The sequence below is a fragment of the Sceloporus occidentalis genome, unplaced genomic scaffold (genome assembly GCF_023333645.1).
Source record: "Sceloporus occidentalis isolate IW3139 unplaced genomic scaffold, rSceOcc1.0.p SCAF_2, whole genome shotgun sequence".
In the NCBI taxonomy this organism is placed as follows: domain Eukaryota; kingdom Metazoa; phylum Chordata; class Lepidosauria; order Squamata; family Phrynosomatidae; genus Sceloporus; species Sceloporus occidentalis.
This window is the reverse complement of record NW_028316982.1, coordinates 168,684,177-168,697,100: the sequence shown is the minus strand read 5'-3', so window position 1 is coordinate 168,697,100 and position 12,924 is coordinate 168,684,177. Positions and strand designations below refer to the sequence as shown.

General features: G+C 40.7%; 1 protein-coding gene across 1 annotated transcript in view; it reads left to right on the top strand.

The window, feature by feature from the left end:
* The window catches only part of LOC149319267 (sodium/hydrogen exchanger 4-like), a 40,786-nt gene extending 29,439 nt beyond the window's left edge, over positions 1 to 11,347 (top strand). Inside the window, exons 10-12 of the mRNA XM_089511398.1 lie at positions 2,956 to 3,087; positions 6,711 to 6,801; positions 9,632 to 11,347. Coding sequence (XP_089367524.1) covers positions 2,956 to 3,087; positions 6,711 to 6,801; positions 9,632 to 10,011 — 603 coding nt within the window. The 3' untranslated portion in view covers positions 10,012 to 11,347. The remainder of the gene's footprint in view (positions 1 to 2,955; positions 3,088 to 6,710; positions 6,802 to 9,631) is intronic.
* The last annotated feature ends 1,577 nt before the right edge of the window (positions 11,348 to 12,924 follow it).

Below are 12,924 nucleotides of genomic sequence, written 5' to 3'. Positions count from 1 at the left end.
GTTATGTGGTTAAAAACTGCAGCCATTATAAATTTAACTCTACACTCTGTGTACTAGGATGATAGGGGGCAGAAATGTCCCCTAACCTTTCCTTTCCTTGTCAGCTGCCTCCATATAGAAGAGATATTTCTGCTTTTCACCACACCCTGAAATTTGACAGAGCCCTTCATCTGTAGTCTTTCCACACCTAAGTAATACTGGAATTCTCCCACACAAAAACATCCCAGGGCACTTCAGGCTTCTGAGGACAATGTCTGATCAAGCTTAAGGTTTTTCCAATGTAAAGCTTTCTGGGCCTGAAGATGGCACATTCTTTCAAAGTAGCATTGTCAGATCTCAAGACCCGCTCCTGATTCTCCAGAAGGGAAGGGAGGGTGCAAATGGTCCAGTTTTGATGGATTCATCTTCAGGTGAGAGAAAAGAACAGTGTACAAATCTCCTCCTCATCTATTAAAGCAGCAGCAACTTATTACAGTTTGCAAGGGTTAATTCATTTGTTGACAGAACTTGCAAAGACTCTTCATAGCTTTTGTGTTTTTACTGAAAGCAATATGTTTCCATTTTTTTTAACTGACACTATTACAACAAGAATGGGGGTCATGTCAGCTTCTCTCCCTGTAATTTGGTAGTGCCATGGCTCACACACCACTCTGCTATGGATCCAATTTCTGGGTAGAAGCAAGTAGGCTAAATTCAAGGTTCTTTATCTGCTCTCCCTGAGTAAGTGAGAAGGGATAATCCCTCCATTTCCCTTTGCTCTGGGAACAGCCCCTTTAGCTATGATTTTTGTCTTAATTTCAAAACAGGAAAATAAGTTTGCGTGTGTGTTTGAATGATGATCTGTTAACAATTGTGGTTGGTACTTAATGCCATTGCTTAATGCTGTCATCAAAAGGCATCCTTAGGTCTCAAGTTTTACCCTGGAAAACCCATGTTCTGGGACTGTCCTGAACTTGCAAGTCTGTTTCAAAGAGTCTTATCACCAGTAACATGGGTGGGAATCATATGGACTTCCAGATTTTGTTGGACTGCATATCTCATCAGCCCTAGCTAACATAGGGGCTGTACAGACAGCCTGGTAAGGGGCAGCTCTATGCCACCCCTGGAAGTGCTGGGTTGAGGATGTGGCAACTACACGCCATGCCCCCAACCCGGTGTAAAAGGGAGCTGCGAAACGCAGGTCCTATTTGCACCATAGAAGGGGGTGACATAAGTGCCCCAGCATGGCATTATGCTGCCCCTTGTGCACATCACTGTTTGAGTGCTGCACACAAGAGACTTCATCATGGCTCACACAGTCTGGATGGACGTGTGCCAAGATGGCACCTGGGCTGCGCAAGTAGGGTTTTGAGTGTATGAACGCTCAGCCCTACCTGAGCCCTAGTTCACCTGCAGGCCAGCACAAAGTGCCAGTCTGTACAGGCTCATAGTCAAAGAATGCTTAAGTTCAACAATATCCATAAGGTGATATGCTTCCTACTCCTTCTCTATAACGTACAACAGAGGCATAAGTATAGCCTATCATGGTATGAGGGCCGCAAAAACTACACTAGAGTATGTCTAAGGGGCTCAAGAGACTGCCCCTAAGGGGTGGTCTGCAGTCACCCTTTTTAGCACCAGATCAGGGCCATGGCATCTACATGCCACAGCCCTTATCTCTGCTTTTCATGGTGCAAAAAGGAGCCACAAAAAGCAGCTCCTTTTTGTGCCCCAGAAAGGGTCCCATAGTCACCGGTGCTTTTCTGTGCTTCTTTGGTGCATCATGTAGACGCAGCGCCAGAGGAGTACTGTGATGCCATGCACCATGTGGAGCAGCACATGGCAGGATGCCAGCCTGGAGGCAGAGGCGAGGTGGGCATCATGTGGATGCCACACCCTGACTCCGCCCCCAGGCTGGCCTTTTCCTCTGGTTTGTTGAACCCCTTAGTGCTTTCAGTTATGGTTCTATAAACCCTGACATTGTGGCCGGATTCAGTGACAATGAACATCAAGATAGAAATGCCATTCTTGGGGGGCAACACACCTGGAACCAGGTTATCATAAGACATCCCCAGGAAGAATCCAAACATGTTAGCAACTGCAATGATCCATATCAAAAGCTGTTTCTAGTGGTTTTCAGGTCCACTAGGGGCAGGCCTTTTCGTCAAAATGAATTTATCCAAATTTCTTATTAGTGACCAATCTAATCTAAATTGGCATTTCAACAGAGACAACTCACAAAAATAAATTGCTTCTGGGAAAACTAATTTTCCTCCAGCTATGAGGAGGCCTACAGCTAAGCTTTTGCCACAGATGTGGCATGGGAGAGGCTGAGCATGGTGATAGGTGGCGTCATTGTCTTTACTAATGAAAAAGTCATTGTTCTCAGATCCTATGAGCCCTGGCACCACTGCTGTACCACCTGTAACAAAAGATTGCTCTTCTAGCTCAGAATCACAACCGTTTAGCACGTCCTTTTCTAGATTGTTCCATTCCATTCCTCATTTCCCTTGGTTTTTCATCTCTAGTTTAAAACCCGGCCAGCATGCCATAACTGTGTTCAGTCCTGACTAGACTGTTTTGGCATCTCTACCCACTTAGAGGCTTTCTCCCTGTAAAAGATTTGTATTTCTCCAGAACTCTGGATTGGTCAAGCCAGCTGATATGTCCTTCTTGTGTGAAGATCAGAGCCAGTGGCCATCAATTATAGTCAAAAAAGTACCTTTCCCAAGCTTTGGTGTAGGAATGCTATTCTGTTTACATACAGATCCAGACCTGTCAAGATAATTCACAATTACTTTGTTGAATATGCTAACATGGTACTTGTTTGAATAATTTTGGTGGAAATAGAAAGGATACATTTCATTGGCAGTAGGTGACATCATGCTTTGTAAAGATCCCATGATGATAATGGCAATTTTCAATAAGGGGAGTATAATCTGATGAAAATAGGAAGGAATGCTTTTGTCATTTCAGACACTGTCATATAATCGGTATAACCTCGCAACAGATGCAAGTGAGGAGCAAGCAAAAGAAATTCTCATCCGACGCCAGCAGAGCCTGAGGCAATCCATGAGGAAAGGCAGCAGCCTCCCATGGGGAGGGCAGGTTGGTACCACTTGCACAAGCTGTCCTATTTGTGGAACTGAGCTATACAAATAGCTGAACCACTTGCAACACAAAGCATGCTGTTTGTTAGCACTTTCGGCTATGGCTCAGGGAGTGTTTCTCCTCAGCAATCCTATTATTCCAGCTCTGCTTCTGCAATAGTACCAAGATAAAGGTTCTTTGTGGTGCTTTAGGTAGGGCAGAGGAGGGGCGGGGTTGCAAACAACTTGCCTGTATTCTGTTTGCTGGTTTTTCCTTCCCGTCTCTTAAAAGCGTTAGCATGAGCGTACTTGAGTTGTTATAGCAAGAGAAATGGGGAAGCCTTGAAAAAAAATGAATTTTAAAAACCCAGAGCACCTAAATTAGTGGATTGGTTGAAGAGGTGATCTAGCCCCCTTGAAAAACACAATATATGTAATGTAATATATTGTGAAGTAATATATACTTCAGGACACTAGATTTCTGGTATATAGAATATAATATGCTAAGAAATTAATGGGAGGAAAACAGACCAGCATTAGTTTCCTTGTTGTAATCTGAGGCTCCTCCACACTACCCAGATAGTACTATGATTCTGCTTTAACTGCCATGGTTCTATCCTATGCAGGGAAGTAGCTAGGATTTTAGGAAGGGGGGGGGTCCAGACTAAGTGCCACCATTATAATGGGGCTTGGGTGCAGTGGTGCAACAGCACACACCATTTATTTTTCTAATGGAAGGGGGGATCCGGACCCCAAGAACTGCCCCCCCCCCTTGGCTACGTCCCTGTCCTATGGAATCCCAAGATCTGTAGGTTAGGGACTGGTATTCAAAATTGTCAGCCAGACAAATCTGTTGCTTCCCTAATATACAAACTCTGTGGGATGCAGCCATGGTAGTTAAAGTGAAATCATAGCCTTATTGCTGGGAAGTGGGCAATGTCCCATAGAGATCATGCTATCCCTTTGACATTAGTAACGGAGTAAGGGATGGTGATGATAAGACATCTGTGAAATCTCCTACTCATTTTCTTCCTAGTATTCTAAAATGCTCCTATTTGTGACCACAGTACTAGGACAACCTGCTATCCCACTTAATTAAGGGGCTGTACAGATTGGTGCCACCCTGCTGCCCCTTTTTGCCTCGGATTGTTGCCGTGGCAACCACATGTCACAGCAGTGATCCAGCCTCTGCATGACACAAAAAGAAGCCACCATTAGCCGACTTCTCCTTGTGCACAAGAACGGGCATCCTAGGCACGCTGGCATGCCATGATGACGCCCCTTCTGTGCGGCACTGTTTGGGTGCTCTCTGTGTGGATGGGCACGCACCAAAATGGTGACTGGGTGGCATGGTAAGGGCGTCGAGCATGTGGATGCTCAGCCCTCACCAGGCTTACAGGCTGGCACAAAGTGCCAGTCTGTACAGCTCCTCAATCATCTGTGAAGGTCAAGAATGGGCAACCTGATGTTATGCAGTTTTGGGCCTAAATTCAAAAGTCCTCTACAAGTGAATTGATTCAGGCTTCATCACGTCCATCTGCACTGTAGAAATAATACAGCTTGACACCACTTTAAGTGCTGTAGCACCATCCTATAGAATACTGGGATTTGTAGTTTTACACAGTTTAGCCTTTTCTGCCAGAGTGCTGGTGATTCACAAAACTACAAATCCCAGAATTCTTTAGGCTGGATCCTAGTTAAAGTGATGCCAAACAGCATTATTTCTACAGTGTAGATACACCCTAAAATTCTGGCCTGTCCCTCTCTCAGCAGCCTTGGAGGGGGAAGAGGAGAGCGAGAAAGAGAGAGGAGGGTGGGGGAGAGGCAGTTGTGAGAGAAAGAAGATGTGGGCTTGCCAAATTTTAGTTCTGGCTGTCCATGAATGACAGCCTGTAGATCCCGACTGATTACTTTCCAGGGAATACTCATCTATAAGTCTAAAAAATTATGCCCCAAAATTGACCCCAAAATCCCAGGTCGACTTATCCCACGTCACTATGGTAATGTGACAGAAGCTCTTTCAGATTTCCCCATGGAGAGAGAGTTTATCTCTTGAGCCAAGCAGAAAGAGTCCTGTGTGATTTATTGATGTTGCTGTTTGTTTAACAGTCCCTTTCCTGCCCATGCATCTGGCTGAAATGAAAGCTGAAATGATGAATCTAAAAGCCTCAATGAGAGTCTCTCTTGACATACAAACATATACACACACTGAAGGAGCCTCCAAATTTTACCCTCAACCTATCCGTGGGTCATGGCAAAATCCATAATTTTGTCCTAAAACCTGACCTCGACTTATAAATGAGGTTGACTTATAGTTGAATATATACAGTAGCTCTTTACAGAAAAATGGTAGCCCATCCCTGGTCAGAGTGATGGACTTTAGTAACACAATGTAATTCTCTAGACTGTGAAATGGCAAACCTGGTGAACAGTGCTTAAATGTCTTTCGTCAGTTCCAAAATGACTTTCCAAAAAGACTAGCAAGAGAAGAGGATATGCTTTGAAAAATAAATGGGCAATTCAACATATTATCCCCACACAAATATATTTCAATGAGTGATAGTAGAGTGTGCATGACAAATAGGTTGAAAGCTATATTTTTAAAAATGATCTGTAAACCATCTTGACTCTCATTATTGGGGAAAAGGCTAAATTGAAATGAATAAATTATAATTATTACATTATGAGCAATAATTGCCCAGTCTGATTAGTTTTTTCTCCAGTTTTCTTTCCTTATTCATCACACTCTCCTATTACTGTGTTGAATGTTTTTTTAAAAACACGAAGGCACAAAAAGAAGCAATTTTAACAGCTTTGTGTGTACATTTAGTGGGACACATAATCTTCCTTACAACTGGCCATGAGCTGCATTCACAAGGATTAAAAAAATTAAATATAGCTCTTTATGCCAGATAAACAGTGAAATGCAAAATAAGAAAAAGCTAAATGCTCGAAAAAGCAAGTTAGTGCAAAAGTTAGATGCAGCATCTAATTACAACAGAGATGTGAGCAACTCCTCAAGACAGAGCCATGGATTACTGCCAAAAATCCATTTTCTGTATTTGATTTAAGGCTGGCCTTATTTGCTTGTGCTTAGTTTAATTATAGATTACAAGATTTGGGCCCATGAATATTTTACAAAATCATGTTTTATCCTGGGTTTTGTAGCTGGAGTTGCTGTACAAACAACACAGTCACTATGCATGCTTATTTTGCTCACAATCATGCCATTCAGCCATTATGACAGGATTTGTTGTTATCAGCACAGGGAAACTGAGCCAAGATTCTTTCTGCTTGTTGTCAAGTATAATCTGATGCTCTGGATGGATTTCTTATTTTTGATTAAGCTTTTTTATTTAAGGTTCCAGTCTTATATTGCAGGTTCATGCACTGATAGTGGTTGAACTAGCTGACCTAAGGGTATCTTTCAACTCTGATTTTATGTTATTTTATATTGTTGTACAGCAATGCTTCATTAACAACTTGTTTCAGACGTAAGGAATACTTCATTGTGCCAATTTTAAACATACCTACCAAATGTTTCTCACATATTCAGAGTCACCAAATTAACTGAAATACAACACCCAGGTTATTGCTGATTAATATTACAGTATTACCCTTCCAACATTTCTTTGTCCACAGGCTGCTGCCAAAAGGGTGCGTTATTTGTCATTACCATTTGGTAACACTCGACTCAACAGGAGAGAAGCTAGGAATAATGAAGATCTAACAGGTAACATTTTTTCACCAAAATAATAATATGAAATTCTCTGTGTTCCACCAGTGGAAGCAATATGAAGTGAGAGGACATGGGAGAGGGCCTTCTCAGCAGTGACACCCCAATTGTAGAATGTCCTCCCTCTGGAGGTCCAACAGGCACCAACATTGATTTCTTTCCAACACCAAGCTAAAACATAGTTTTTATTAAAGATTTCAGGGACTAATTTATTTCAAGTATACATGTAAATAGTTTTAAATTTGTTTACATAAAATTTAAAATATTTGAGTAACAGGAAGGATCCCCAGGTGATACTTTTTCATTACAAGGAAAAAACATGAAAAAAGCTTCACCTGTTGATATCTTTCTGTTTTGCATTTGTTAAAGGCTCAGGGGGGTCTCTTCATTAAAATGAAAGCAAGCGTTGGGCATTTGACCAGCCTTTTCCATTATTGTTTTCATAACCCACTCCTACTAACAAAAACTTTGTATAATTATAGAGATTAGAAATGTACTTTAAAGAGAATAAATATAATGACATGCTGATTCCATTGTTAGAGATAGTATGATGTTGTAGGACATGGAGCATTATCAGTGGCTTCATGGGGAGGGGGTGTAGGTCCCAAACTGAATGACTCCCTAGAAGGGGCTTTTACCTGGTTGGGCCCTCCCCCCATGTTTTCCCCACACTGTCCCCATGCATGCTTCCCCTTGTTGTCTCCTGCACAATTCCCCCATGTCATCACCACACCATCCCGTGCATGCTCCCCTTCCATGCCATCCCATCCTTTTTTACATCAGGTAAAGGACAGGGCAACAGAGCCCTGGTGGCGCAGTGGTTAAATGCCTGTACTGCAGCCATTCACTCACAAACCATAAGGTTGTGAGTTCAATACCAGCAAAAGGGCTCAAGCTCAACTCAGGCTTGCATCCTTCTGAGGTTGCTAAAATGAGTACCCAGATTATTGCCACTTTGTAAACCACTTAGGGAGTGCTTTAGTGCACAGATAAGTAGTATAGAAATGTACTTGCTATTCCTATTGCAAAGAGGGGAGGGAGCGTACGCTCTCCCCAGAAGCTCCACTCCAGAAGCCCCACCCCTAAAGCCTTGTCCCCTGCATCAGGTGACACCAGTGCAGGGACATTACTGAGCACCATCCTACTACACCTCAGTTTTTGGTAGCTTCAGCATTTCATGGGTTTTATCCTTCTTAAAAGTAACTTTCCAAATGGTGAAACCTGGTACCATTGGCATGCAAAGCTTACCACTTGAGTTTCAGTCCCCCCCCCATAAAGAAAAAAAAAATCAGCATTTAATATGCCCAAGAATGTGTACTGCTTTATGACTTTTTCCTTCTGATCATCTGATTAGATGATGGTGAGAAACGACACACCCTCTGACACAATAAGCCTCACCAAAGGGCCCTGAAGCTAAAATTCTTTGGACCCACATTTTTTTAAAAAGGTTTGATGGTTACATGTGACTTGCAACCATCCTAAGTTTCAGTGGTGATCAAACAAGTTTCTAATTACAGACCTGCCTGCCAGGGATGTTTGGCCTTGCATTTGTTGTTCATTACTTGGTTTTCTAATGCCAGAAACAGTTAATAAAGACAATTGCAACATGAAAAACAGGTGGCAATCTAGATTAAGGCAGTATAGTATAATTGACATAGTAAGAGGATCTTTGGGGATGGAGGTTTTGTGCAATTAAAAAAGCAAACAGAAAAATGCAACTGACTGCAGAGGAGGAAGGAAGTGTGTGGTGAGAGTAGGGTAGGAGGGACAATGAAGGGTATGTAAGGTAAATAACGGTCTGAAATTTTTCAGAAAATATAGATTTACATTAGATTTTTATATTAAAAAGTTTCTCTTATTTTGCAGTTTCCTTGAACTGGCAAAGAATTTTTAAGCAACCCTATAGAAATTCTCTTTCAAACACCCAGAGGTCATAAGATTCTCAAATAAATAAATGTTATACTAGGCAGGGAACAGGTTGAAATTCTGTATGGAGAGCATATATTCATTACCAGCCTAAGGAGAGCTGCTCCCAGACTTTGAAACTCTTTCACTAGGGGAGCCAAGATGACCCCATCCTTGTTCTCCTTCTGTCAGCAAGTTAAAACATTTTTATGCTATCAGGCTTTTAGAAACTGACTGTGCTGGGTTTTTAGTGCTGTGTGGTAGTGTTTATAAAGTTTGTATATTGCCTTTTAATGGATTTTAATGTTTTTATGTCTAATGTTTTCAGTTTATAAAATGTTTAATTGTTTAAAATAACTTTTATATGTATACTATTATGTAGTTTTTAAATACACAGTTAGTTGCCTTGAATACCATTATTGGGGGGAAAGTGGAACATAAATGAATAAATGAAATTAATGAAATAAATAGAAAGAGATATAAATAAAGAAACGGATTAGGATGGCATTGTCAAAAAGAGGCAAAACACATGTAGATCACAAATTCTATTGTTTGTGTATGATGCAAATTTAGTCATGGCTACAACTTGTTATAAAGTGATCATAATAATTCATGAAAAAATGCAAAATGTCAACAGAGTGGAGAAGATGGTGAGCAGGTAATTTGTTGTATCATCACATTCTGTGGTTCACATGCTAACTATTGATGGGCAATATCATTATCCCTGCTTCACAGGGGTCTTGATCTCTAAACTACTCGTAGACTGTGCTAAAATGCATAACTTTTCAAACAAAGGATGCTTCTATCTACATAGGACAGCACTCAACAGTTTTTCAAAGAGAGGACTTCTGTCTATAAAGTAGGACATATATTCATCCTGCCATTCCTTCTTGAATAACAATCACCTGTTTTTGAATTTCAGGGGACTCTGCAAGTGACTCTGAGTCTGTCTTCATTAAACTGAATTCAGAGCCTCAGCCAGGGTCACATGGAAGAAAGTGGCAACAGCAGCAACTGCTCCCTATGAAGCAGCTGCCTTCAAGACTTGAACCAGCAGGTTTTACAGGTCGGAGAAGGAGAACAAATGAGGGAGAGAAAATAGTCAGAGAACAAACAACACGGTTACTGTTGAAACCTCATCATAATGCTCTGGTTGAAACTGATATTCAGGAGCCTGAGTCAGAGGATGAGGTGAACACAGCATCATTCTCCTTGGTACCTGCCAGAAAATGGACAGCAGAAACCAGAGATGAAAAACATTTTTATGGGCCAAAAAAACACTTTACTGGAAGAAAAGAATGACTCTCCCTGCCAGTGCACAAAATAATTGGTGTTTTCATTCCTCTGTGTTATTTCTTTTGGGACATGTTGGCTACCTCTAAAATACTTGTGGTTCCAGTTTAATGGCAGAAGATGTCTATATTGTTAGATGTCTTGAGTAAAATAAAATATATGACTCCTGATTCTCTGAAAGCTCTGCATGAATGTATTAAAGTCTAGAGTTGGAAATATTACCTTTTCGGCCCACCAATCACAGAATCCTCCATCTAGCATCCTGCAACCATTGTGTATTATGGGAATTGCAGTCCACAAAACTGATATTTTCAAGTTGTGATATATGGCTAATACAATGCTAAAGTGTAAAAAAAAAATACACTTCTATTTTTGTAGCCTAAAAGCCTAGACTTTCCATTGTAAATGTCAACAGTGGGCAGGGACAGTTGTGTAATTGTACACACAGTGCTATGTGTTTGATCTGTAAAGATATGCTGAGTCCTACAGGCATGTTTATTATGATTTCTTCATCCATACAATTGAATTACACTAGTTCTATCTTTGCTGGTTTCATTCTGCAGGATGATTGTACATTTCAGGCATCATTCCAGAATGCTGTGAAAGTAGCAGAAGGTTAAATCTCATTGTCCCCAAATTCTATAAGTTTTAATAAGTTTTCTTAAGGGTCTACAATACTGGCCATGTGCTGAGAGCTGAAGCTGAGATTTGTCTTGAAGACAACATACGGGTTCGGGTCTCTCCCATTTTGTGTGACTTGAATTCATTCCATCACTTGCCCATCCAGGAAGCTCACTTAATGGGTCCATAATTCAAAAGTTTCCTAAAAGTTGAAGCTGGCCCTGTGTATTGTTTGTGCTGCCACTATGCATGATCAAAACTGGAAGGACATTTAGACCAATTACCCACTTCTCAAATGCTGGAACAATTACCAGTGTATTTTTACAGGTCAACAAAATAATTGATGCAATTATACTATTCATTCCATCCTTTGGTTGATTCAGAGCATTGTTGATGTTGGGTTGTCTTAATTCACACTGCTCCCCCACTCCTTTTTGCACAGGGGGGTAGAACTTCAGTCTCCTGTAAGTTACGAATCATACCAGCTCAGTCATAGGTTCACCTTGTCCATCTCCTGATACATTGTGCTTACGTCTTAAAGGCATCTGTTATCTGGCAATGTCCAATGGAAACATATGGCTGATTTCCTGCTATTCACAATTAGTATTAATGTTCATTGGGCCATTGCAATTTATGGTGAGTACATACAAACAAAAGATCTGTTTGTCATCCTTTTACTGTGTCTTTATGGGGATTCCCTATCAAAACATTTGTATCAACAATATTATTTTGGGAGCAGTTTATACATAAATCGATTAGTCATTTGTATGTACAGTAAGTGAATGATGGTGTGATATAAAACAGAAGACATTTTGTACCTGTGTGAATCCACTTTCAAATCCATTTTTGGATACTGAGTAACTTATTGAATACTTATTGACACAAAGTATTTGAATTGAATAAATGAATATTTTGATGCATTCACCCTCTTGGGTTGTTGATTTTTTAATTTTAGATAGGTCAGTCAAAACAGTAGGAAATATTCTTTTGGTCTTTTGGTCTCCTGCTTATATGAGGTAGAAGGATTCATCTTGCCTATAGGCAGCAAGAGGGCAAACTAAAACAGGAAAATAATCTGTAATGATTTGCAAAGGAGAACAAACTGGCAGATTTCCAATCTAAACTGAAACCTTAGTTGGGAATAACACTTTGTTCCACTCTCTGCTATTATCTTGAACTGCAATGTAATTACTCTACAGATTAGTCTACCAGAAGCCTGATGGCTGATGTCATTTTGCACCATTAGGAGTAAACTGCTAAGGACAGGTATGAATGGAGTGGAATTATTTTCTACTGTGTTTTGCAGTTGGGAGTGAATCCTCCACTTCAGCTGTGCAGAGGAGTCTGGTTGTGATGTCTAAAAAAATAATAAATCATATACCACACCTCTACTATACAATATACAGCTGATAAACTAGAATGTTCAAAATCTTATGCTACAGATTTCTTTCAGTCAGTCTCAAGTGGGCTACAAGATCCTCTCGCCTACTATATCCTCTCTATCTGTTTATCCACCATCTATCCCCTCTCTCTCTTTTTGTATTTCCTTCTTTGGGTAGTTTGGGTGCTGCTGCCCAATTGTTCATCTAAACTGAAGTGTTATGAAAAACCAATACTTGATAATAGGGATAGGCAGAAAATAGATTTGCTGCAGATATGCATGAGTCCTAACTGTTTATCAATAAAGTGAAGTTGAAGGCTTTCATGGCTGGCATCCATAGTTTTTTGTGGGTTTTTTGGGTTATGTGGCCATGTTCTAGAAGAGTTTATTCCTGATGTTTTGTCAGCATCTGTGGCTCTGAAGATGCCAGCCACAGATGCTGGCAAAACATCAGGAATAAACTCTTCTAGAACATGGTCACATAGCCCGAAAAACCCACAAAAAACTAACAGAAACAAAATTAAAAGGTTTCTGCAATCCAAATTAGGATAGTGGACTGAAGAAAGCTGAGTTGGTGGATGAGGGAGAACCAGGAGTGGGTCTGAGGAAAAAAGATGAGCTCAGTTTTGGTACTGAAAACAAAGTTCTGGATTGATGTATTCCCAAGTACTCTATTTCCTAAATTCACAGTGCCTGGCTGGCTCCCATGTCACTATTTTTCACTATGGATTTTTTAACATGGGGAAAATAGGAAGGTTAAACTGGTCACAATGCACGGCCATCCAGGGCATTAGGGACAATATTGTGATTGCTTTTCAGATGACGCTGTGCACAAACCAGTCAGAATCCAGACAGACATAGGTATGTCTAGTCAGTGGACATTGGGAGTCTAGTGTAGATCCTGAAAGTCTTCCCAATAT